The sequence below is a fragment of the Polypterus senegalus genome, chromosome 4 (genome assembly GCF_016835505.1).
Source record: "Polypterus senegalus isolate Bchr_013 chromosome 4, ASM1683550v1, whole genome shotgun sequence".
NCBI lineage: Eukaryota > Metazoa > Chordata > Cladistia > Polypteriformes > Polypteridae > Polypterus > Polypterus senegalus.
Window position 1 is genome coordinate 222,080,093 of NC_053157.1, and position 27,905 is coordinate 222,107,997.

General features: G+C 41.9%; 1 protein-coding gene across 1 annotated transcript in view; it reads left to right on the forward strand.

The window, feature by feature from the left end:
• Positions 1-27,905, forward strand: part of LOC120528036 (interleukin-20 receptor subunit alpha-like) — a 60,167-nt gene that overhangs the window by 20,395 nt on the left and 11,867 nt on the right. Inside the window, exons 2-4 of the mRNA XM_039752001.1 lie at positions 18,183-18,312; positions 21,598-21,767; positions 22,247-22,666. Of these exons, the coding sequence (XP_039607935.1) occupies positions 18,183-18,312; positions 21,598-21,767; positions 22,247-22,666 (720 nt within the window). The remainder of the gene's footprint in view (positions 1-18,182; positions 18,313-21,597; positions 21,768-22,246; positions 22,667-27,905) is intronic.

Consider the following 27,905-nt stretch of genomic DNA (forward strand, 5'->3'; position numbering starts at 1 on the left):
ACTGGGCAGCAAATATACAGGCGATAAGAACCTGGACACAAATAGAAGAACATACACAGGCTTGGACCGCAATAGAAGTAAAATCCTGCAGTACTTCTTTGTATTCCTTGCTCTGTGCTCCAATAAACACACGCTATCGGCAATACACTAATAACCCAATTGTGCTCCACTCACTTAGAATCTGGAACCAATGTAGAAAGCATTTTAAGACGGAGAAGCTTCTATCTGTGGCACCTGCAAGAGAACCACCTCTTTCAACCTTCACAAACATATGCAGTTTTAATATCTGGAAAAATTTGGAATTAACTTGCTTAGAGATCTTTATATAGACAACGTCTTTGCATCCTATGAACAATTACATTCCAAATTTAACATTCCAGCTACACATTTCTTTCACTATCTTCAAATCAGGAACTTTGTTAAACAGAACCTTCCAGATTTTCCTCATCTTGCACCCTCATCCATGCTGGAAAAATATTGCTCAATTTCAAGGACTAGACTCCATCTCTACAATATATAAAATCATTTTACAATCCCTTCCTTTCAAAGATCCAAGAGGACACTGGGAAAAGACTCTCAATTAATATATCAGAAAAGGAGTGGAAAGTAGCAATGCAGAGAATTCACTTGAGCTCCATATGCGCAAAGCATATAATTATACAACTCAAAATTATATATCGAGCACATCTGTCTCACTAAAACTCTCCAAAATGTTTCCAGGGCATGATCCAACCTGCGAACGTTGCAACCAAGTCCCAGCCTCACTAGGTCACATGTTCTGGGCCTGCACCAAATTAACATTATTCTGGACAAAAATTTTTAATTACCTTTCAGACAGCCTTGGACTCACAATCCCTCCTAACCCATTAACAGCTGTGTTTGGGGTTCTTCCAGAGGAGCTTAAAGTGGAGAAAGACAAACAAATTGTGATTGCATTCACTACACTTTTGACACGCAGACTTATTCTGATAAACTGGAAGAACCCAAACTCTCCTCTTTAAGTCAGTGGGAAACTGATGTGTTATATTATTTGAAATTGGAAAAATCAAATACTCAGTTAGAGGATCTGTACAGACTTTTTCAAAACATGGCAGGATCTAATCAGTAATATTTTAAAATAAGTTTATAAAGCACAGAGAATTTATTAATTTAGGTATGTTTACAAGCCTTAAATTTTACCGTTTGGCTTGCTCTCTCTCAGGGTGGGGATCGATCTGTTCTTAACTCAATTTTTCTTTTTGTAAAAACTTGATTGCTTTGTATGGATTGCAATAAAATTAATAAAAAAAATTATGAAAAATGTATGGGAACAAGCCAGAGGCCAAATCTTAGCATTACTAATTAATTATAAAAATAATAATAATTATAAAGAAGAAAAAGAGAGCTTCTGAAAAGGCTGCCACATGGCATGGTGCCCAGAAGTAGTAATAACACTTGTATTTGTAAATGGAGAAGTTACTTGGATGATAACACATAATTAAAAGTAATATTTAATGGGCAAGTCAAATTCAAATTTTAAATGTTACAAACACCTGTCGCTTTAATGTTCCAAATCTCTCTCTCATTTTTATAATATTTTTATAAGATATTCCATCATTTAAATGCTCTTTCCTTAGCATGTTCCTTTATTTAAATGTTTTATTGTTCCATCACTCCCTTCTTTTTTTTACTTTAAGATAGATAGATAGATATTGCACATTTGGCTCTCCATCCACCTGTTTTGTAATATTTCAGACCTACATTTGGGACCCTCATTATATAATACTAGCTGTTCCTAAAAATATGAGAAGAAATGCCTCTACAACATCTTCAGGATGGAGAGGTACAAATACTTGTGAGGGGCCCTGTGTGTGCTCTGCTCCAAGTGCTTCTTGCACGGTCCATTGTATTTATGCCTCTGCGAAATGTGTCTTATGATTGGTAACTTGTCCATAATCTGAAGTACATTATCAGTGCTGCGATAAAGGTTGCAACGTCCATGGGTTCACTTGTTTCATGGCAAAAAGCCATCTGACTACGTCACTGTAAAGATATATGAGAACAACAACATAAGGAGTTGGAGCACCAAGTGGTGAAATCCCATTTGATGACAGATTTTGATCCCAAAAGATAAACGGCAAAAAATATTCAACATGTAGCTAAAAAACAAGGATGTCTTGCTCAGATGTGAGGTTGTAAAGGCTCCAGCTGGAAGATGCAGAACTTCTAGTTGGAAGCGAAAGTGAAGTCAGAAGTTTGCTGACTGATGATCTCTGAATGCAAGGGCAATAAAGGAGAGGATGAGGGTGACAGCGCCAACTCATGGCCCAAAGTGGAACAACAGCCATTGCAAAAACCTTGAAGATGTCTTCTACACACAGCATTTAACAGTGCCCAAAAACTGTATCGGGGCTCTTTAATACCAAGAAAAATACACATTTATAAAGCTGACTGAACTTGTTATCTTTAGTCAAGTCGGAAGTTGTCTTTTTTAAGTCATTTTTGTGTGTATTGGTTGTTATAATATGTATTTATTTATTTATGGAGGTTTTGAAAAAAGCCTATCTATCTATCATATAGTGCCTTCTATTTCTATCTATCTATCTATCTATCTATCTATCTATCTATCTATCTATCTATCTATCATTATATAGTGACTCTATCTATCTATCTATCTATCTATCTATCTATCTATCTATCTATCTATCTATCTATCTATCTATCTATCTATCTATCTATCTATCTATCTTTTCTGTCTGTGGAATCTCTGTCTGTTGATTACTCTGGTCTGGGTGGGCGTGGTTGTTGGTTGCAGGTCCACTTTGTTCGCTGAGGGTCTCTGTGAGTATTTCTCGTTTTCTTTTTCTGTCTATTTTTCCTATCAGTTTAATGTATAAAGATTTTTTTACTGATTTGCCATTTAATTAAAAGTCTATTGTTTTTTGTTAGTGGTGGCTGTAATAGTCGGACGCGGCTGCGTCCCGAACAAAGCCTCCAGGGCTTAACCCGCGAAACTTTGAACACCTTTCCAGAAAAAAAACGGAATTAAGGTAGTTGTGGACCCGATAGTCTCTGTTGATGCGTGTGTTGTTGAGGAGGCGAAAAGAGTTGGCTGTAAGAATGTGAAGTCGGTCTCTTGCATGAACAAAATGGTTGTGGTGTTTTTGAGCGATGAATCTATTGTGCATACTCTAGTGCAGGAAGGCCTGGTGATGAACGGCTCGCTAGTCCCGGTTCTGCCTTTATCGACTCCTGCTAAAAGAGTTATAATTTCAAATGTTCCACCTTTTTTGAAAAATGAAGCTTTATTAAACGAACTTCGTAGATATGGCGAGTCATAGCTGACTTGGTAATGATACCACTTGGCTGCCGCTCTCCAGTTTTAAAGCATGTCGGTGTCTTTCAGGAGACAGGTGTACATGTTACTAAATAACTCGCGTGAGGAGCTTGATGTGGCCTTGAAATTTAAAGTAGAGGGTTATGAATATATTGTATTTATCTCTCCAGAATTAATGAAATGCTTTAAGTGTGGTCAGACAGGGCACAAAGTGAGTCAGTGTATGCGGGGTGAGATGACAGACAGCTCGGATAAGCCGGGACCGTCTGGTGAGCACAGAGAGCCCCGTAATAGAACTTCGGAGAACGAAGAGAATGAGTCGGTGATTAGTGACTCAGAAATGGAGGATCAGAGTTACGATTCTGATGAAGAGGCTGAAGATCAGGGTGAAATAACAGTGGTACAAAGTATCACAGCAGGCCCTGGACTTGAAGCAGGTGAGCCGGAAGTGTCCAGCGGAGAGCCTGCGATAGAAAAAAACAGATGGCTGAAATGGTTACGGGCACAGAGGAAACTACCGAACAGATTTGTGAAATAAATCCGAATAAGAAGGCTGATGTCGGCAATGAAGAGGAGGAGAGGGAGGTATCTAAAGTGGCACCAGGGGTTGAATGTTGTAAAGAGGACTCTGCTGCGCATCTCCACAAGACCCCCGCCGAGAGTGCTACCGCTCCAGAGACGAGCTCAGGCGCTACGCCTTCTCAAGGGAGGGCAGAGGAGAGCGTGCTGGCTATGCAGTCTTTGACTGATGAAATAACACAAGAGACGAGGACCGATGGAGAAGTGCTCTTTGAAGAAGGAAACGGTTTTATTAAGCCGGTAACAAGGAAAAGAAAGGAGCAAACAACCAGCGGTGGACACTCCAAGAAGAGCACTAAAACTGAGAGTGTAGTGGTCCGCAGCAGACAGACGGCACTGAAAGCACAATGAGAGAGGAAATGGGGGAGGACGGCAATGAATCTGACCCGTCGATCAGAGTGGATCTGTCATCTCACTCGAGCTTACGCGAAGCTTACAGTACAGAAAGCATTTTGTGTTTTCTGGAGTTTTTAGAAGGGAAGCGCAGGGTCAGCATAGTCAAACACTTTCCTGATCTTCATCTGTTTCTGAGCTTGGCGAAGCAAGTTTGGCGGCGGGCTGCTGAACTAGGCATGACCTCCAAAGACAGAGTCCGCTTAAAGAACATTATAAGCAAAGTGAAGCGTTCCTTAGAAGCGCAATCATGATGACAGTTTTAATGCGATTCCCCGTTTCTTGAGTTAACTTAGTGTTTTTGACCGCCACCCTATTTTCTTCTACAATGCCTGTCTATTCCCTGTGCTCTTTAAATGTGAACGACTGCAGAGAGTTAGTGAAAAGAACGGCGCTATTTGAGCACTTAGCGCAAAAAAGGATTAACGTGACCTTCCTTCAAGAAACACACGCTGATGCGGCTAATCAGTCTGACTGGCACAGAGAGTTGCCAGGGGTGGCACATCTAAGTCATGGCTCAAATCTCAGTGCAGGAGTTGCGATCCTGTTTTCTAAAAGTTTTGAACCTGACAGTGCGGTTTGTACGGAGTTAATCCAGAGGAGGCTGCTGAAGGTAGAAGCACAGCTGGGGGAGAAGAAGTGGGTGTTTGTTAACGTTTACGCCCCAAATGAAGGGATTGAGAGGACTCACTGCATCTCAGTTTTAAATGATGTCCTGGGGACATGTGACGATGATGAGCTGGTGTTTGTGGGGGGTGACTTTAACTGCACAGAGAACACGCAGCTGGACAGGAATGGACTAGAACCGCACCAGGGGTCTGTGGTCACCAACAATAATCTCATTGATATTTGGAGAGAATTTCATCCAGGGGTCCGGCAATATATGTGGGTGAAGGACACAGCTGGGCTGCTTTCTATGGCTAGACTTGACAGATTCTACATCCAGGAACATCACAGGAATCTCATTGCTAACTGCTCCATTCTTCCAACTGGCTTATCTGATCACTGTCTCCTTTTCCTTCAAGTTTTTTTTCTCTCTGCACATTCTGTCAAGTCCTACTGGCACTTTAATAATAATCTACTGAAAGACCCCCACTTCATCAACTGTTTCAAATACTTCTGGAATCAATAGAGATGCAAAAAGAAGGCCTTCTCTTCACTGATGCAATGGTGGGATTGCTCAAAAACCGAGATACTTATTGTGCCAACAATACACCGAGCAGACCACCAGGGATGTGAATGCGGCCATCTCTGAGCTAGAGAAAGAAATCGAAGAACTTCATTTGGTTTTATGTACAAACTTTGACGGAAGCACTTTTGAGTCCCTTAAAACTAAAAAACAATTATTGATGTACCTGATGGACAAGAGAGTCAACGGCGCACTCGTCCGCTCGAGAATGCAGTCGCTCACCCAGATGGATGCTCCCACACAATTTTTCTTTTAAACTGGAAAAAACAATTGGCCAAAGCAAGACCATTAACTGTTTAAAAAATGACAAAGGTCAAGACCTGCTAGAGCCTGAAGCCCTTCGATCCTGGGCAAACCAGTTTTATCAATGACTGTTTTCTGCACACATTGCAGAGGTACCTTTGGACTCGTCATGCTTTCTCCAGGACTTACCTCAGGTTCCAGGTGGAGAGAAGGACATCTTGATGACTTGACCACAACTTTGAATGTGCTGAACTTTGGGAAGTCCCCAGGAATCGACGGGTTGCCTGTTGAGTTTTTTAAAGCCTTTTGGTCTCACCTTGGTGCTGATCTAGCAGAGGTTTTCTGTGAAAGTCTGCAAGTGGGTGAACTGCCCCTTTCCTGTCGCAGGGCGGTTATCACACTAATCCCAAAGAAAGGAGACCTCACGGAGCTAAAGAACTGGCACCCAGTAAGCCTGCTGTGTGCGGATTACAAAATCTTCTCCAAGGCCCTGGCTGACTGGTTAGGAAGAGTCATGGCGAGTATCTTGAACCCCGAGCAGACATACTGTGTCCCCAACAGGTGTATTCTTGATAACATCTTCCTAGTTCAGGATGTGATTGATGCGGCCAGGCTCTTTGGGTTTGACGCAGGTCTTTTATCCCTGGATCAGGAGAAAGCGTTTGACAGGGTGGACCATAATTATCTTTTAGCAGTGCTGAAGACCTTTGGCTTTAGACCTTCGTTCATTCGGCACATTGGACTTTTATATCACAACGTTTTTAGTGTCGTGAAACTTAATGGAACACTAACAGCCCCCTTCAAGGTTACCAGAGGGATACGTCAGGGCTGCTCTCTGTCCGGTATGCTCTTCTCGCTCTCCATCGAGCCACTGCTGCAACAGCTTCGCATCCACCTTCAAGGTCTGAACATCCCTCAGTGCCCAAATTTACAGCTCAAGGTGGTCGCGTATGCGGATGACTTGACTGTGTTTGTCTATCATCCTGGAGACATCACAGCACTGAAATATTGCCTGGATGAATCTGCTAAAATTAACTGGGACAAAAGTAATGCATTTTTAATTGGTGACTGGAGGGATGGGGACCCACTGGGCCTGCCTGGTGGTCTTAAGTGGAACAGGAGAGTTTTCAGATACCTGGGGGTGTTTTTAAGACAGGGAGGAGTAGCTGAGGAAATCTGGGCAGACTGGGTGGAAAAAGTTCAAGCCAGACTGAAGAAATGGAAATACCTTCAAAAGGAGATCTCCTGTCGAGGCAGGGTCCTCATTATTAATAACTTAATAGCCTCCATGTTCTGGCATAAGTTGCAATGTATTGACCCCCCAATATCTGTCATCAGAACCATCCAGGGCATTATTTTAGATTTCTTTTGGGGTGGCCTACATTGGGTGAAGCGCAGTGTCCTGTATCTGCCTGTAGAGGAGGGCGGTCAGGGACTCATTGACTTGTTCAGCAAGATGGAGGCCTTTAGGTTGCAGGCTTTACATCTGCTCTTATACGGCCCCGAACACCTGCTGCAGAGACAGCTGGCCTTTGCCTTATTTCGTGGGGTAAGGGGCTTAAATTTTGCTGAACATTTTTTTTTTCTTACACTCTGCCAACGTTATTGGGTCTGACCTGCCAGAATTTTATCAATCTGCACTTCAGGTCTGGCACAGAAAACTCAGGAGGTCAGGTGCGAGTTCTCTGTGTGCAGGTGAGGGGACACCAGAGGCAGAGATGACATCGCTCGTTGTTATTGTAAAGCCAAATGTCACTGACCACACTGACAGACCTGGACACCTTCTCAGTTTTGGTTCTCTGGTTGAGAAAGACTTTGAACTGTTTAACAAAAAAGAACTGTATAAACTGTGTGTCAAAGTGACATTTTATAATCAACTGAAACAGTTGCCAGATACACGGTGGAGGAAAGAACTGCAGGTCTCAGAGAACATCACACCATCATGGAGGGCTTTTTCTCCCATTGCAGAAAAGACTTGGGGATCTGCAGTGGCGGATAATGCACTCGGCCTTAGCCACAAACTCATTTCTGAATATAATTAACGCTTCAGAGACTGACCAGTGCCCGTTCTGTGACACGAGGGAGAGTCTCTTTCACTTCTTCATTCACTGTGAACGGCTGAGGGCATTGTTCATGTTCTTGGATTTTCTTCTTAGTGGTTTTGGGTTTAAGTTCTCAAAAATTTGTTTTGTCTTTGGTATTAATTATAATAAAAAAAAAACAGGAATAAATGTTTTATTGGGAATTTCCTCTTAGGACAGGCCAAGTTGGCAATCTTAAAAACGAGGAGAAATAAAGAGAAAAACCTCATGGGGACCGACGCTCTGCTGCTCTTCAAAGTTTTAATTAAAAGTCGACTGAAACTTGAATTCATGTACCATAAACTAACGAACAATTTAGAAATGTTCAGCGACATGTGGGGGACACGACAGGTACTGTGTGCTGTGGAGGAGGACGAACTGGTGATCAACTGGGAATGAAAAGTATTGGTGGGCTTCAACAATATGTTCTAATTAATGTGCGGAGTAGGACGAGTGTAAAGGGGGAGTAGTGGTGGTAGTCTGATGTATACCTTTTTGTTTTATCCTGAATATTGGACTTGTTTGCCTTTTGACTGTGTATATTGTTAATATTTTTCTTTTTATGGTCATAATAAAGGTCATTTTAAAAATAAAAAAATAAATATCTATCATATAGTGCCTTCTATCTATCTATCTATCTATCTATCTATCTATCTATCTATCTATCTATCTATCTATCTATAATATAGTGCCTTACATCTATCTATCTATCTATCTATCTATCTATCTATCTATCTATCTATCTATCTATCTATCTATCATATAGTGCCTTACAGTGCTATCTATCTATCTATCTATCTATCTATCTATCTATCTATCTATCTATCTATCTATCTATCTATCTATCTATCATATAGTGCCTTACAGTTCTATCTATCTATCTATCTATCTATCTATCTATCTATCTATCTATCTATCTATCTATCTATCTATCTTGTCTTGCTGTTTCTCTGTGTGTCGATTGCTTTGGTCTGGAGTGGAAATGGCCTTTGTGCTAGCAGGAGAGTGAGTTGAGTTTAGCTTTTTTTTTTTTTTTTCCTTTTTTCTTTTATTTCTTTTTTCTAGTCATTTCTCTTAATTCTTTGCTGTGTTATTTATATATAGTCATTATTTCAAGTTTATTTAGTGTTTTTTTTTAAAAGAAGTGGCTAGGATGGCTGTGTCCCGAGGGATACAGCCAGGCCTTTTGCCACATGGCTTCGAAAAACTTAGCAGAAGAAATGGCATCAAATTGATTGTTGATCCAGTAGTTTCAGTAGAGAAGTGTGTTACTGAAATTGGAAAAATAATTGGATGTAAAACATTATTTCTGCTTCAAGAATGAATAAGGCTGTCGTGATATTTCTAAATGAAGAGGCCTTAGTTCACCAACTGGTTCAGGAAGGCCTAGTCATTAATGGAACCCTCATTTCTGTTTTGCGCTTTCAACTCCTGCAAAGAGGATTATAATCTCTAATATTCCTCCTTTCTTGAAGAATGAACTGCTACGTACTGAATTGAGAAGGTATGGCGAGATTATTTCTGACATTACTATGATTCCTTTGGGGTGTAAACAGCCAGAATTAAAACATGTGGTCTCATTTAGGAGACAGGTTTTTATGCTCCTCAACAGAGGTTACAATGAGTTAGATGTTGCTCTGAAATTCAAAGTAGATGGATGTGATTATATTGTGTTTATATCTTCTGATTCAATGAAATGTTTTAAATGTGGCCGTGCAGGGCACAAAGCAGTTGACTGTAAAAGAGCTGATTGTAGTCATGCTATGGGTGGAAACACAAATGCAGTGAGCGAGTCAGATATAGAGGATGAGTCTGAAGACTCCGACTCGATGCTGAAGATCAGCAGATTGTTGTCTGTGAGGTATCCACAGGTACTCTTAGCTCGACTGTAGGAAGTTCTGATAATCAGATACCCAGTTGTAGCTCCACAGTTGAAAGGAGTGAAATAAAGAAAGCTGAGACAAAAATGCCTGAAGTGGATGGATCGGCCGAGGCCGAGTTGAAGTCCTCTACTGTGAATATAAATCAGGATGAAGAAAAGGGCCAAGCTAAGACCGAGGTTATGCAGCCTGTCATTGAAACGACACCAACTGAGGTGGATGACATTGAAGGTCTGAATGCTGCGCTGCTACCTGTGAGCCATCTAAGGTGGATGAGCAGACCGAGGCCAGTCCTGAGTCCACAGTCCACAGTGAAACTGCTTGCCCTCTCTTAAATGTCAAAGCTGTGGCAGAAACTGAACCAGGCACTAATTCAGGCAGTGCAGTTAGGGAAGAAAAAGCTGGAATTGTTGAGGAAATGAATGTGAAGAAGAATGGACGACACTCCCCAGAAAGAGGAAAGAAACCTCAGACGGTGGAGTAGGAGCCAAGAGAAGTAACAAAATGAACCTGACAGAGGGGGCTGACGTGTCTTTAAGAATCGTCTTCTAAGTACCAGAGAGGTGACAATTAGCCCAGAGTGTGAGGGGAGTCAGCAGGGTGGTGAGGACAGTGACTCTTGTATGTCAAGTGACAATTTAACTGGCACTCTTGGAAAAACGAGTACAGCACTGAAAGCATTCTGAGCTTTCTGGATTTTCTTGAAGGCAAAAGGAAGGTGAATGTTGTAGAACATTTTCCTGACCTGGAACTTTTTTTGGTTTCAGCCAAGCGAGTTATGCGCAATGCTGTTCCTTTGGGAATGGAAAGAAAAGAATTTAATCGTTAAAGAATGTTATCAGCAAAGTTAGAAAGTCTCTCACCTCCAGCACATAATGGCTCCACACCAGCTCCTCTCTTTTCATTAGTTAAAGTTCTTCTTGTCATTGCTGCTCCGTTTCTTTTCTTTCTAATGCCTGTTTTCTCTTTGGGCTCTTTGAACGTTAACGGCTGCAGAGACTCCTTAAAGAGAGCCGTACTTTTTCAATATTTGGAACAGAAAAAACTAGATGTTACTTTTCTTCAAGAAACTCATACTGACCCAATGAATGAGTCGGAGTGGCAGAGGGACTGGAGTGGGACATCGATTCTGAGCCACGGCTCCAGTGCCAGCGCAGGGGTGGCAGTGCTCTTCAGTAAGGCGTTTCTCCCGGAGTCCATTGACTGTTTTGAGCAAATTAAAGGTCGTCTCATGAAGGTCGTTGTACGTATTCAGGGGAAAAACATTATTTTCTTAAATGTCTACGCTCCAAATGAAGGCAAAGAGAGAATTTCTTTTTTTCTTTTGTTAAAAGATGTGCTAGCTGAGTGCAGTTCAGAGGACGTTGTGTTCTTAGCTGGCGATTTTAATTGCACTGAAAATGCAGAGATGGACAGGAATGGAGCTGAGCCTCACCCGGGGTCAGTCAAGGTGTTGCAGTCGGTCCTTCATCAGCAAGAACTTGTGGATGTGTGGAGAGAGTCGAACCCAATGGCGAGACAGTACACATGGCTCAAGGCCTCCAGTGGCATGTTATCCATGGCAAGGCTGGACAGGATTTATACGTTACGGCACAATCTGAACCTCATTTTGGGCTCTTGTCTTCTGCCCACAGGGTTTTCAGACCATAGTTTAGCTCTCACTCGTTTCTCTTTGGGGTCTGAGCGTAATTTTAAATCATTCTGGCACTTTAATACTAAACTTCTTAAAGACTCTCTATTTCTTCAACACTTTCGTCTCTTTTGGGACAAATGGAGACTCAGCAAAAATGAATTCTCATCTCTGAAGCAATGGTGGGACGTCTCCAAGGTCCAAATTAAACTCTTTTGCCAGTTTTATTCTGAACATTCTTCTAGAAAGGTCACCATGGCCATTAAAGAACTGGAAGAGGACATTGGGATAATTCAAACCAAACTGGAAACCGGTTTTAATGCCAATTTGCTTGAGTCTCTAAAAGACAAAAAAGATTCTCTGAGGTCCCTGCTGGATGAACAGGTGAAGGGCCATTGTCAGGGGAGATTCCAGAATATTTCCCAAATAGACGCCCCTACGCAGTTTTCTTTTCATTGGAGAAGAAGGTTGCTCAGGCAAAAATCATTCACTGTCTGAAAACTGCAGATGGGACTGAAATGACGGAGACCGAGGAGATCCGGGAATTTGCCTTCAAATTTTACAAAGACTTATTCTCTGCAGAAACAGTGGACTTGTCTTCAAATACAGAAATTTTCTTTAATGACCTACCACAGCTGACTCCATCCACCAAGGAAGAGCTCGACCTGCCACTATCACTGGAGGAGCTCACTAGAGCTCTTGGGAGTTTAAATCAGAACAAAGCCCCTGGGATCGATGGACTTCCCGTCGAATTCTACAAGTCCTTTTGGGATATCATGGGTAAGGACTTCCTGACTGTGTTTGTGGAGAGCATCAGGGATAAAGAACTTCCTGTGAGTTGTCGGAGAGCAGTTTTGACTCTTTTACCTAAAAAAGGGGATCTCTGCAACATAAAAACTGGCGACGGTCAGCCTGCTCTGCTCAGACTATAAAATCTTTTCTAAAGCGCTGGCTCTTCGTCTGAGGACTGTCATGAACTGCTTGGTGGCCTTGATCAGTCATACTGTGTCCCTGAACGATGTATTTTTGATAACATTTTCTTTGTGCGGGATTTGGTATCTGCCTCTGAGATTTTTGGTTTTAAGGCGGGTCTCATCTCACTGGATCAAGAGAAGGCCTTTGACGGGTAGACCACCAGTATTTATTTACAGTTCTAAAGAGGTTTGGTTTTGGTGAGACCTTTCTAGGATATATTAAATTAATGTACACGAATGTGTTTAGTGTTTTAAAAATTAATGGAGGGTTGGGAGCCCCATTTTCTGTTACAAGGGCATTCGTCAGGGGTGTGCACTCTCCGGTATGCTATACTGCTGTCCATAGAGCCCCTGCTCCACAGACTTCGCCAATGTCTTCACGGCCTGTCATTGCCTGTGTGTCCCACTGCATCTTTTAAGGTGGTGGCATATGCTGACGAGGTCACAGTTGTCATCACTGAACCTGATGATGTTGTCCTGCTGCAGGACTGTTTACAGGTGTTTCAAACGGTGTCATCTGCCAGGGTCAACTGGTCCAAATGTAATGCCTTTCTGATGGGCAACTGGGACTGTCCTCCCCCAAACCTCCCAAGTGGTCTAACATGGAACTCTAAGGTATTTAAACATCTGGGAATTTACATTGGGAAGTCTGGAGCCACAGCTGATAACTGGGAGGCTTAATTGATCAAATTCAGGGAGACTGAAGAAATGGAAATGGGTGGTCGCCAAGCTCTCTTTTCGGGTAGGGTGCTATTATTAATAATTTAATTGCTTCAATGCTTTGGCATAAATTTAGGTGTGCAGATCCTCCGTTTTGGCTTTTAAAAGAAATTCAGGGGATATTACTAGATTTTTTTTGGGATAAACTTCATTGGGTTAAACGCAGTGTGATACATCTGCCTGTGGATGAAGGTGGTCAGGGCTTGGTGGACATTCTGAGTAGAATTGAAGCTTTTAGGCTGACAGATTTACAGCGTCTCTTGTATGCCCCTCAGCCTTTACTGTGGAGGAGTTTAGCATTCGCTTTTTTTCACAGGGTCGGAAATCTCAATTTTGATTTGCAACTCTTTTTAATTGATGTCAAGCGATTGGCGCTATCTGTGCTGCCCACCTTTTACCGCAACATGTTATTGATTTGGCACACCAAAACAAACAGAGTGGGAATTAATGTGGAGTCAGTCTTCTGGTTACTTGAAGAACCGGTAATATGGAATCCAGTCTTGGAGTTTGACTCGGTTAGTTTAAACTCACTGCTAATGAACAAAGGCTTTACCAAAGTAGCCAACTTTATTGATCCAGTCAGCAACCAGTGGAAGTCTGGGGCAGCTGTGGCACATGAGCTCGGGATTAGGTCTGTCCGTCTTGGGGGGTCGATAATCAACAAACTTAAAGTCTCTTTAGTGCAATTGGGTGCAGGTCCTCTGTGTGAGAATTATATCTCTGGAGATCTTATAAAGAGGCAGAACCTCCTGAATGTATCATTACAATTAAACCAAATGTAAAAGATTTTATCAGTTCTAATAACTCCATTTTAACAATTAATCACATAAATGGAATTTCTTTCCAAAATTTGTCAAAAAGAATTGTATGACTGGTGTCTTAAAGTGTCCCATTTTATGTATTTGAAAGACATGACTGATACCCTGTGGAGGAACACTCTGTGTCTGCATGACACGACATCTCCAGCATGGAGGACTTTATATAAACCGCCAATTGAGAAAAGAGTTGGGGACCTGCAGTGGAGGATCTACATGGAGCAATAGCCACCAATTCATTTTAAAAACCATTGGTGCCAGCACAACAGATCAGTGTCCATTCTGCCTTCAGAAAGAAACAATTTATCATTTATTTCTGTATTGTACCAGATTACAACCACTGCTGCATTTTCTTGATTTATTGTTCAAGGATTTGGGAATTATATTTAATAACCTCATTTATATTTTTGGAATGTCTGTGTCAAAACTTTGTAAAGACAATGTTTACTTGGCAATTTTTGTTAGGCCAGGCCAAGATGGCAACGTTAAAACGAGAAGAAATAGAGATAAAGATCAGAAAACTACTGATGCTCTGTTAATGTTTAAGGTCCTCCTTCAAAGAAGATTGAGAATCGAATTTGAATATTTTAAACTTATTAATCAATTAGATATATTTAGAGAAATTTGGGCTGTAAATGATGTTTTATGCTCCTTGGAAGATGAATGTCTAGTCTTAAAGTATGAGTAGGAAAAGTGTGTTATTAAATGTTGTTTAATTTTGACTGTTAATTTAAATGCAATTATGTTATAATTGTTAATAAAGGTCTGTTTAAAATTAAAAATTATCTATCTATCTATCTATCTATCTATCTATCTATCTATCTATCTATCTATCATATAGTGCCTTACAGTTCTATCTATCTATCTATCTATCTATCTATCTATCTATCTATCTATCTATCTATCTATCTATCTATCTATCTATCTTTACTATACAACATTATTCATATCTGTCATCTTTGTGTCTTATTTACAGTAATTAGTACCTTTTATCTCTATATAACTGTTTTTTATGCTGCTGTTCATTAATAATATATTCAGATGGTGCCTTACAAACTTATATAACTCATCCACTTACAGTATATGGCGCCTTTCCTGTCAATTTATTTGACTCTTTTAACGTATGTCTTTATTTCTCTTTACTCTCTTGAGAAAAAACAGAATTAATCAGAGCATAAATCCCAAATTGTCATCATCACAGCACCTAAGTGATCAGGTCGAGAGTCAAAGTGTGAGTCTCTATGTCACCATCTCTGTCGCCCGGGTTGCCCAGAGATGATTTGCTGAGGGTTTTAATCGAGTGTAGATAGCAGCCCACTTGAAGATAACAAAACCACCTTTGCAGCTTATCAGTAGATAACCGCAGAGCCTGAAGGTTTCTTTTTAAATGTCATTGTCTCTCTTTTTTTTTCTTTCCTTTTTTACTTATCAGAGAGACCCCCCCCAAACCAAACATCAAATCCTGCCACAGGGTTATCTATAATGGTCTTTCTTCTTTCTGTCAGTATAAAGCATCTTTCATGGTGATTACTGTTCTAGTTAATAGTTAAGTTAATTAACAGTTAAGTTAAAGTTCATTTCCATACAGAATGATATATGTACAGTATGCTCCCCTGCTGGAGTTCCAGGCAGGTTACATGGGACAACAAAGATTTTGCTTCCTGTACACTTAAAGGTGCATCTTAAGGATTTTGGCCTGTTAATCACTTTTACATTTTCTTGTCATATACTGCTTTATTACAATCGCCTCTTTGTGTGGTTTCTTCTCATATTATAAGACTACACATAGAGAACAACAGCTAGTCAAACAGCTACTGCCATGTCCTGTTGTTTCATTTGCGAATGGGACAGCCATGTTAAAGAGTCTCATTACATTATGGCCCGATGATGAGCGTTAGCTTCCAGGGCAGAAACGTGTGGCACACAAATCACTTGTCAACCTGACAAAAATATTTTTGCTCTCTCTTGATTATCAAGGAAGGTGAAGTATTTCAATAACTGAGACAATGGCTTCCATGAAAAACGGATGCCAAGATTAAGGAAGGCAGTTTTGTTAGTCCATAAATCAGACATGTCATTAATTTAAATAAATCGAAGGTCTGCTGGTGTTGCCAGAGGATACTGCATAGAAGGCATTCAAGGATGATGATGAGAATTTTCTTGACATCTACAGACTACGTCCAGCTGGTTGACATGTTTCAAGAATACAAAACCACGAAGTGTAACGTGTCACTTGTTCTGCAGTCACACTTAGACACTTCCCTGTTAATCTTTGTGCAGTCAGTGACTGACATGGTGTCCACAAGAACAGTGCGATAATTGAAAAGCAGTATCAAGGCAAGAGGAAATCATCAAATGTTGGCCTACTACTGTGGACACTGAAATATCAAATGAGGAGTAGAAACAGAAATCAGCAGCAAAATCTCCACACAAGTTAAAGTGTGCTAATGCAACATGTCAGCATCATTAAGGGCTTAAACACACTAAATTCAGTTGAAGTTGATTTCTGGTCTCCCTAATGTCCTACATGACACAGACAAACTGAAATTATATTTGTGTTCAGATTGATGCTGTCGATCAGCCACCAAACAAATTTCAGGAAACAAAACTTTGTCCTCCAGTGCTGGCCTGTTTTCAGGTCTGGCCTCTTAGCCTTGCTGACCACCTCATTGATTGATTTGGAATGGCTGGAAGCCATCACACATATCCCAAAACTAATTCTATTTTACCTTGTGTGTAATTTCATGCCCTGATCTTCCAGGCTGTACCAGAAAACACTGAACATTTGTACATGTACAATGAAATTTTTTTTACTACATTTTATACAGCTATGGAAGCGGTGAAAACAGCTAAACTCCCCACCCCACTACAATTCCTCCAATCCCCCATTTAAAAGTAAACCCAAAAGCGACTGATGCACGTATAGATCAGGGAGAGGCACAACAGACACAATATCAAAAGGCACAAAATGTGAGAAATTAGAAATTAAAGCTGAGGACAAAACACCAACCACCGGCCAAACAGCTGCCAACCAAAGGTACGGTGCACTGTCATTGCTCTGCATTGGAGCCAGATGATCCATTGATCTGCACTACCGAAAGTTCAACTAAAACGAGATTAAAGAAAAAGGATTTCCAGAAAGGAGAATCCAGCCAGTGGCTAGAGTTCCCTTTGCAGCACTCATTCCCATTCAAAATAACCTCTGCTAGATAAAAGTGAGGGTAAGAATAAAGAAGGAGGAAGGCATGAGACAAAAAGGGAAAACTGGCAGAGAGATGGAAGAAGAAGACAATGTTTCAAGGTTGCCATCTCATTATTTAGAGATGCATGGGCAGTGGTGAACAGGAATCTTGACAAAGGAATGAAGGGGACAGGCGGGTCTTCCATTCAAAAGCGCAATCTCGTGTGCGTTTCCACTGTATTTCCATTTATATGTAGTATTTTTAGGTGCCACATTTCTTTAATGAACTTTTTCATACCTGACCTAGAACATAAAACTCTTATTTCATCAGAATTCTCAAAGGTATAGATACATTTAAGTAAAACCAAGTTAACTGTTTTAACACATTCTTGTTTACAATCACAACAGAGACATGTTACATGTTTGCTAGGTATACAAGTAAAAGAGATGGCTTAACTTGCTTCCTACAAATTTTAAACAGTGTTGATTTTCAGATTTGTTGATTATAGTCATTAGAACTAAATGTGGCATAACCAGATAACTGTTACGGGGGCAATTTACTTCTTCACACAGTGCTGGTAGGTCTTGGATAAATTTGTTCATTGAATAAATTAAACAAAAGAATCTTCACTCGTGTGTTTTATCTACTATTAGATTGTGTTTGAAAACCTGAAAACATTCAGTTTCTGACATTTTCAGTAATAAATGAAAACACCATAGTGCTTGTGTAAGAAGTGCCATTCATATCTATCTATTATATAGTGCCTTTCATATCTATCTATCTATCTATCTATCTATCTATCTATCTATCTATCTATCTATCTATCTATCTATCTATCTATTATATAGTGCCATTCATATCTATCTATCTATCTATCTATCTATCTATCTATCTATCTATCTATCTATCTATCTATCTATTATATAGTGCCTTTCATATCTATCTATCTATCTATCAATCTCTATCTATCATATAGTGCCTTTTATATCTGTTTATTTAGTCCCCTATATATCTATCTATTACTTTTACTGTCTGATTCAAATATAGTTGTGTATTTTAATAATTCCTATCCATCATGGCACCAGAGAGTGGCGATATGTTGCCATGTTGCCTGACCACTGTGCCAGGCTTTTCACTGCCTCACTCCTATGCTTTTCTTTTCTCCTCATTGTCTTGCCAGGTCAGCTGGTGCCACCACCGCCAAGTGATCCTCATATCAGTTCGACTGACTTCCACACCACTCTCTACTGGAGTGCTCCACCAAATCAGCCTCCAGATACCAAATACACTGTGGAATATACTGAACTGAGGTAGGTGTGACAACAGCTGGATGTCCAGGAGGGGGGGAGTCCTGCCTTATGACACCCTGCTGGGGCGTGTGGCTAACGAAGGCTCATCTTCAGTGTTCTTTAAGATCATAGGTAGCTTAGATCAGACAGTCCAAAAGGATGCAGCATATCCAGTGAATTCAAAAAGTATTCAGATGCCTTCACTGTGTGCACATTTTATTGTGTCCATTCATCCTCTTCCGCTTATCCGTGATCGGGTCGCGGGGGTAGCAGCTTAAGCAGAGAAGCCCAGACTTCCCTCTCCCTGGCCACTTCTTCCAGCTATTCCGCGAGAATTCCAAGGCGTTCCCAGGCCAGCCAGGAGACATAGTCCCTCCAGCTTGTCCTAGGTCTTCCCCGGGGCCTCCTCCCGGTTGGACGTGCCCGGAACACCTCACCAGGGAGGCGTCCAGGAGGCATCCTGATCAGATGCCCGAGCCACCTCATCTGACTCCTCTCGATGCGGAGGAGCAGCGGCTCTACTCTGAGCCCCTCCCGGATGACTGAGCTTCTCACCTTATCTTTAAGGGAAAGCCCAGACACCCTGCGGAGGAAACTCATTTCAGCCGCTTGTATTCGCGATCTCGTTTTTTCAGTCACTACCCACAGCTCATGACCATAGGTGAGGGTAGGAGCGTAGATTGACTGGTAAATTGAGAGGTTTGCCTTACGGCTCAGCTCCTTTTTCACCACGACAGACCGATGCAGAGCCCGCATCACTGCGGACGCTGCACCGATCCGCCTGTCGATCTCACGCTCCATTCTTCCTTCACTTGTGAACAAGACCCCGAGATACTTGAACTCCTCCACTTGGGGCATTTTATTGTGTTGTAGATTTAAATTTTAGTTTGATAAATTTGCAATTTGTGCCCATCAATCTACATTAAATAACACCATAATGACAAAGCAAAAATCTGTTTTTAGATAGATTGATTTAAAAATCAAAAACTGACATTTCTCATTCGTATTCAGACCCTTAATTCACGACATGTCCTTCTTTGCTACAGTATGCCTCTGCAAGTTTCATACACCCAGAGTTGGGCAGTTTATTCTATACTTCCTGGCAAATCCTCCCAACCTCCATCATATTGGGTGTGACGTGTCTGTAAGCTGCCGTCTTCAGGCATCTCCACAGATGTTCTATGTGGGTTTCAGTCTGGGCTTTGGCAGGGCCACTCCAAGATAGTCAGAGACTTTTCCATAAGTCACTCCAGCTTTGTCTTGGCTCTATGCTTCAGATTATTGTCATCCTGAAAGGTGAACCAACATCTGAGTCTGAGGTCACATGCACTCTGGAGCAGGTTTTCTTTAAAGACCTCTCTGTATTTGGTGGCATTCCAACTTCCCTCAATTCTGCCTGGAGGATGGAAGGACCGTGAGAGAGACAATACCTCCCCCGGGACATGATAGGGCAGCCCCCTTGGTTTTCATCAGGGCCACAGAATTGCCTCTTGGAAGCTCAACCCTTTTGGGGCCTGTGGCCACCACCAGGGACCGCCTGGACAATTGTGGAGCCTTGGACGGAAACAGTTCTGCCACACCAAGAAGTGCTGCCAGATGATCATCAGGGAGCACCTGGAGTGCTTTAGGGGCAACATAAAAGGAGCCGCCTTACTCCATTCGGGGGGCCCCGAGTCTGAAGGAGGAGGACAGAGCTTGCGAGGAGTAGAGGTGGCAGAAGAATAGAGAAAGAAAGAGAGAGAGAGTGAGTGTGAAGAATAAAGGAGTTGGCAGTGATTTCTAGGGGTTCTGTGCTATAAAGGAAAAAGGAAAAAGAAATAAATATATACAGTATATGAAAGATTTCAGTTTGATTTTTGATTTTTGATAAATTTACAAACCTTTCTGAAAACATCTTTCACTTTGTCATTAGGGGTTACTGAGTGCAGATCGATTGGGAAACCTAACACATTTATCAGTTTAAAATGACACCGATCAGCCACAAAATTAAAATCACCTGCCTAATATGGTGTAGGTCCTCCTCGTACTGCCAAAACAATTCTAACCCAGTGAGATGTGGATTCTATGAGACCTCCGAAGGTGTCCTGTAGTATTAGCGGTAGATCCTTAAGGTTTTGTAAGGTTTAAGGTGGGAGCCTCCATGGATCAGACTTGTTTTTCCAGCAAATCCCACGGATACTCGATTGGATTGAGAATTGAGGATTCTGGAGGCCAAGTCAACACCTTGATTTCTTTGTCATGTTTCTCAAACATTTTCTGGACTGGTTTTGCAGTGTGATTGGGTGCATTTATCCCACTGCCATCAGAGAGTCCCATTGCCATAAAGGGGTGTAATTAGTGTGCAGCAATCTTTAGGTGGGTGGGACGTGTGTCACAGAAACAGCCACATGAATGTCAGGACCCAAGGTTTACCAGCAGAACATTACTGACAGCCTCACACTGCCTCTGCTGGCTTACCTTCATCCAAAAGTGCATCCTGCTGCCATTTCCTCCCCAGGTTAAAGATTCACACACCTGATGATCTAAATGAAATCTTCAGACCAGGCCACCTTCTTCTGTTTCTCCATGGTCCAGTTCTGATGCTCATGTGCCCTTTGTAGATGATTTGGGCTGTGGATAAGGACCAGCATGGGCACTCTGACTGGTTTGCAGCAATGCAGCCACATACACAGCCAGCTTTGATGCACTTGTGTGTTCTGCCACCTTTCTTTCATGGCTGATATTAAGTTCTCCAGCAATTTGTCCTACAGTAGCCCATCTGTGGGATCAGACTAGACCATCATGAGCATCACTGGTAGTCCTTCTTTGCACCACTTTTGGTAGGTAGTAACCCCTTCATACCATGAGCACCCCACAAGACCTGCCGTTTTGGAGATGTAATGACCCAGTCGCCTGGCTACCACAATTTGTCCCTTGTCAAAGTCACTCTAATGCTTATTCTTGCCCATATTTCCAGCTTCTAGTATTTCACCTTCAAGAAGTGACTGTGCACTTGTGCCTAATATATCCCACCCCTTGATGGGTGCCATTGTAACAAGATGACCAATGTTCTTCACTTCACCTGGAAGTGGTTTTAATGTTGTGGCCGATTGGTGTGAATCTAAAACACAATGAAGTGTGCAGAAGGTGAAACGTCTGAATACTTTCCAAATCATTTATGGATTGGGTGGTGCTTTGATGCCTCCTGTCTCACCTTAAGGTTAGTTGACTGAGGACATTAGTCAGTGGGGGAGGGCGATGTCTTATTCAGACTGGACTTTACTTTGCAGGCTGCTCATCCTCTTATCACATGCCTTCCTTTCCCAGAAATGATTGGAGACAGGTAGAGGGCTGCGCCAGTATAAAAACTAGAAGCTGTGAACTCTCTGCTCACCTTGAAGATCCTCATGAGCTGTACTGGCTGAGGGTGAAGGCTACCTGGAAAGAGGAAACATCCAACTGGTCAGAAGTCCTGCAGTTTCAGCCCTACAGAGACAGTAAGGGTTCTCCATGAGGGTAGTAGTGGTGGTGGGTACAGGTGCTATCAGACATGGTCACCAAGTGTCAATGTGCACATATCTTGGAGTTCAAAATACTGACAGCTATTATATTTCTGCTCACCGTGTTATAGTTGCCATAGAGGGTTATTAAAGTAAAATGTGCAAAGCATGTAAAGAAGTGTGGCCCTTTACCCACTTCGTGACGGGCAGGTACTAAAAACAAGAAATGGATGTTTTTGAGACACAATGGGAAGGGATTCATGATTGTGGTGCCCTCTGTGTGTGGTATTTCTAAATAAGCCTGGGTTGCTTCCTGCCATAATAGGATGAACTGCCAGCTACCCTGATTTTAATTCATTAAATCTTAATTTGTCTTATTCCATGCTAGAGATTGCTTACTGCTAAATAAGCAATAGATCTTTACCTCTGCCTATTCCATCATAGATATTTGTCCTCATGGTTTATCTCTTTTGCAGCTAATGTGAGCACCCCCAACTTCACCCTCTTGTCCTCTTCAAGTGAAACCATACAGATTGCGATGCACCTCCCGGCGGTGCCATTCACTAATTCATCCCGTCAAAAGGTAAAAAAGACTGGGTCCTTCTATAGCAAACTGAGGTGCAACATCAACCTTTACCAGCGGGGGCGCAGTTGGAAAGACAAAGCTGAAGAGGAACCTGAGTCTGTATGCAGATCACACACTGAGAAAGCTGGACAGATGGACAATCTGATGCAATGGGTGCCCAAGCAATTGAACAGAGAGGAGTGCCACCGGGTGACTTTTGTGAACTTAACACCTAATGTGTGCTACTGTGTGAAGGTCATGTTCTCAGCACCCTACAAAGACAGTCCTCTCTCACAGGAGCAGTGCATCTTCTTATACAGCAAATCATCAGGTAAATATTGACGGGTGGGTTGAAGTATCCAAAGTGGACATAACGAGGCATTATAGTATTTTGGTGGAGTAGATGGTTACACCTTCTTATTTATTTTCGAAAATACTAGGGTGCTTTGACCTCTGCTCGCTTCGCTCGCCAACCCCTCGGCCTGCGCTACGTGCTAGCCTCTTTGCGGTTCTGCCGCTCGCATATGGGGATGCGGATGTACAATTTACACACTTTTGTTACACATGCATCATCGCAACGTATAACTGCCCGAGACTGAATTTCGTTTCTTTCTCTCTATTAAATAAAACAACTTTTTCGAATGTTTGGCTCTGAGATTTGTTAATTGGCTTTGCAAAAGCTATTTTAACAAAAAAACTGTTAATGTTTAAATACGAATGGCATATCAAGATCTCATTTGTTGTGTAATGTTATCTGCGGTTGATATACTACATTACTTTTTTTTTTGGATACATCTTTCTTTCAACAGTAATTCGTGTCGTGTAAGACCAGATGTTGTTAGCGGTTATAGATATTCTTCGTGATGTTGTAAGTTGTTGTTTTCTTCCACACGATCACCACCAACCTTTTTAGCATAGTCTATTGATACACATTTAATCAATTTGCAGTGTAACCATTCAACATTTTTGGATGCATTCAACTAATTTGATGTGTAAATGATCGACATTTTTGGCATTAATTCATTTGACTTCCTTGTTTCTTGGTGCTAGGATTGCGCATGTACTCATTTTTTATATGTTGATAACCCTTCGTGATAAAATTCTTCAATAAAATTTGGTCATAATATGTCTTCTTTAATTGGGAACTTAAAGTGAGGAAAACGTTTAAATGTATAAGAGCTGAGAACGCAGGAAGTATTCCTGACAAAAGCATTCACACGAATGAGAGTTAAGAAGACCATGGTCTTGTTTGTCCATGGCATGACTTGAAAAATTCTCCAGGCAAACGTCTTGTCTCATAGGGCTTGAAAAAAATCTCTCTTCCAAAAAGTCTTGTTGCATCGAAGGATTTTTTTTATGTAATAGAGAGACAACTTTTTTGGACCCTAAGTGTTAATCCTGTTCATGAGGACCCAAGCAGCCATATAGCTTTCTTATGCTGGATTGTCTCCTGGACAGTACCTAATGGACACCCCTTCAACTCTTGTGATGCAGGGGGCCCTATAGACCCAAAGGGCCTCCTCATCAGACCTCCACAAAGTCAGACACAATATATATATATTTATACAGTGCATCCGGAAAGTATTGACAGTGCATCACTTTTTCCACATTTTGTTATGTTACAGGCTTATTCCAAAATGGATTAAATTCATTTTTTTCATCAGAATTCTACACCAACACCCCATAATGTCAACGTGAAAAAAGTTTACTTGAGGTTTTTGCAAATTTATTAAAAATAAAAAAAACTGAGAAAGCACATGTACATAAGTATTCACAGCCTTTGCCATGAAGCTCAAAATTGAGCTCAGGTGCATCCTGTTTCCCCTGATCATCCTTGAGATGTTCCTGCAGCTTCATTGGAGTCCACCTGTGGTAACTTCAGTTGATGTGACATGATTTGGAAAGGCACACACCTGTCTATAGAAGGTCCCACAGTTGACAGTTCATGTCAGAGCACAAGCCAAGCATGAAGTCAAAGGAATTGTCTGTAGACCTCCGAGACAGGATTGTCTCGAGGCACAAATCAGGGGAAGGTTACAGAAACATTTCTGCTGCTTTGAAGGTCCCAATGAGCACAGTGGCCTCCATCATCCGTAAGTGGAAGAAGTTCAAAACCACCAGGACTTTTTCTAGAGCTGGCCAGCCATCTAAACTGAGCAATCGGGAGAGAAGGGCCTTAGTCAGGGAGGTGACCAAGAACCTGATGGTCACTCTGTCAGAGCTCCAGAGGTCCTCTGTGGAGAGAGGAGAACCTTCCAGAAGGACAACCATCTCTGCAGCAATCAGGCCTGTATGGCAGAGTGACCCGACGGAAGCCACTCCTTAGTAAAAGGCACATGGCAGCCCACCTGGAGTTTGCCAAAAGGCACCTGAAGGACTCTCAGACCATGAGAAACAAAATTCTCTGGTCTGATGAGACAAAGATTGAACTCTTTGGTGTGAATGCCAGGCGTCACATTTGGAGGAAACCAGGCACCGCTCATCACCAGGCCAATACCATCCCTACAGTGAAGCATGGTGGTGGCAGCATCATCCTGTGGGGATGTTTTTCAGCGGCAGGAGCTGGGAGACTAGTCAGGATAAAGGGAAAGATGACTGCAGCAATGTACAGAGACATCCTGGATGAAAACCTGCTCCAGAGCGCTCTTGACCTCAGACTGGGGCGACGGTTCATGTTTCAGCAGGACAACAACCCTAAGCACACAGCCAAGATATCAAAGGAGTGGCTTCAGGACAACTCTGTGAATGTCCTTTAGTGGCCCAGCCAGAACCCAGACTTGAATCCTATTGAACATCTCTGGAGAGATCTTAAAATGGCTGTGCACCAGCGCTTCCCATCCAACCTGATGGAGCTTGAGAGGTGCTGCAAAGAGGAATGGGCAAAACTGGTCAAGGATAGGTGTGCCAAGCTTGTGGCATCATATTCAAAAAGACTCGAGGCTGTAATTGCTGCCAATGGTGCATCGACAAAGTATTGAGCAAAGGCTGTGAATACTTATGTACATGTGAGTTCTCAGTTTGTTTATTTTTAATAAATTTGCAAAAACATCAAGTAAACTTTTTTTAAGTTGTCATTATGGGGTGTTGTGTGTAGAATTCTGAGGAAAAAAATGAATTTAATCCATTTTGGAATAAGGCTGTAACATAACAAAATGTGGAAAAAGTGATGCGCTGTGAATACTTTCCGGATGCACTGTATATATTCAATTTTTGAACACAACAAGAATATTGTGTATTGTGTGAGCCGCTCTTACGGTATGTGTGACGTGACATGCAACAGGAGGGTTGATGGGTGGTTAAGGTACTGCTAAAATACCTGCAAACATTGGTAAGTAAAGAACAAAATGTTTCAGAATCACCAGAAAAGTGCTGCTCAAAGCAAGCAAATGGCGCAACAAGCTGCTGTCAGCCTACCTAAGAGAACGCCTGAAGCACGGGTGTCCAACTCTAGTCCTGGAGGGCTGCAGTGGCTACAGGTTTTCATTCTAATCATCTTCCTAATTAGTGACAAATTCTTGCTGCTAATTAACTTCTTTTGCCTTAATTTTAATTGACTCGACTCAGACACCTGAATCGTTTCTTTTTTACCTAATTAGCCGCCAAATAATGAGACACAAAATGAACCAAACACGACGCTAAACTGCGTCCATCACACAATATCTGTAAATAAAGGAAGGGGAAAGTCTCAGTGAGGCTGATCTGCTCAGGTCACTAAAACCTAAACAGACTGTGGTCTTAGAAAATCAACACTTTTGGAAATGTCTGCTGTGGCAGATTAAGAGCACCAACAAGCCATGGAATTATAATGGGATTAATTAGCAATACAAGTCAGCTTCTAATTAAGAAACAGGTTGGAGTGAAATTGGTTGGAGTTTGAAGCGCCAATTTAGCTGGTCACCTGTCGGCTCGTTTCACGTCTCATTTCTGTTTGGCTGCCATTTAGTGAAGAAATAAATCAATTCAGAGGACTGAATCCTTAAAAACAGGGCTATTAAAATGAAGGGAAAGGGAGTTAATTAGCAGAGAAAACTGGTCACTTATTAGGAAAAGGGTTGGTAGGAAAACCTGTAGCCACTGCGGCCCACCAGGACTGGAGTTGGACACCCCTGGCCTAAATCACCAGTGGAAGACGGAATTGACAATGTGCAACCAAGGAGTGTTATAACCAGATTTCTGTATGTCAGGTAAAATCCAGCGTCATAGCGGGATGGACAGAAGGGACTCCATCTCCTTGTCCTACTTGCCCACCTCTTCTCATTGTACAGGACCATAAGCCAATTAACAAAGAAGTGAACGGGCAAGCTGACAGCCCCAGATCCAGGTAGAAATGACATTAGGCAGTATTTGAGTAGCAATAACTCAGCAATTACATTGGGTTCTCAAAATCTTTGAGCGCTTGTGTGGAGCAGGAGTGACCGGGAGCCATAGCATTTTTCCACTAAAGCTGAAACCAGCTGACTAGGCACAGCACAGGATTAATATAATATGATAGCCAAAAAAATATTTGAATGGTTACTGACTTCAGCAGAGAAGTACTTGAATTTAAAATATGGTTACAGCAGCCACATAGTCTTTTTCTAGAGACTGTTACGATGCGGGTTCTGCTCCATGTTCCCGTCTCCATTTTGGGAGTTCTTCATCCCGGCACAGTCAGTAATGTAACCGGATGAGCTGGACAGTGAACACATCAACAACGAAGCAAGGGGATGGTGCCAAAAAGTGCAAGAGTGCTTTCATTTAAAAATGTCAAAGCTGAAAACAAAAGTGTTCAAATAGTGCAGTGTATCAAAAAAAATCTTTAATAAATAATCCATTAAAAATGAGTAAAAAATGTGGAGGATAAAATCACATAAATAGATCCTTTTAAAATGAGGTTAAAACAATGGCTGGAGGCAGTCCTTTTAAAAACAATGCCCGGTGCCTTCTTTTTACTAGACTCCCCTGCTTCTCCCATCCAGGCTATGCACCAGTTGAGTCGCCCTACCTGCAGCTGACCTTCTCTTACTTCTGCTGGTCTGGTGGCCTCCCCATCCCTGGCTTCGTTCAGCCCCTGCCAGACCGAGACTTGGCTTCCACCAACAGCCAGGGTGCTCACGCTGGGGTTCCACTCCAAATCTCTCACTCCCGCCGCCTTCTCGGCCTTATGCAGTGAGCCAACCTTCTCCCGGTCACTCCTGCTCCACACAAGCACTCAGCAGGAGTGACCACTACCGGCGGGCCTCGGGTGCTGGGCACGAAGCACCCGGGAACCGATCCGGCCACACTACCACACCCCTGTTAAGCCGCGAGTGTGGCGATTATCTATTTAAACACTGGCCTTTTCGATCGGAGCTGTGGACCCGCTATACTACAAGGACTAATGACCAGGGCCATGTTAACAACATTATAGGCCCCTGGGGAAAGCAGTGCACTGGGGTCCCTACCTACACAACCATTCACAGGAATAAAAATGTAAACAGTTCATAACATTAAACATGTACTGTATTTATTGTATTGGAACTTCCAACAAAATCAGTGTTTAAACATTAAAAATCATGCAGTACAGCAAAGATTAATCAACAAGTCGCAAC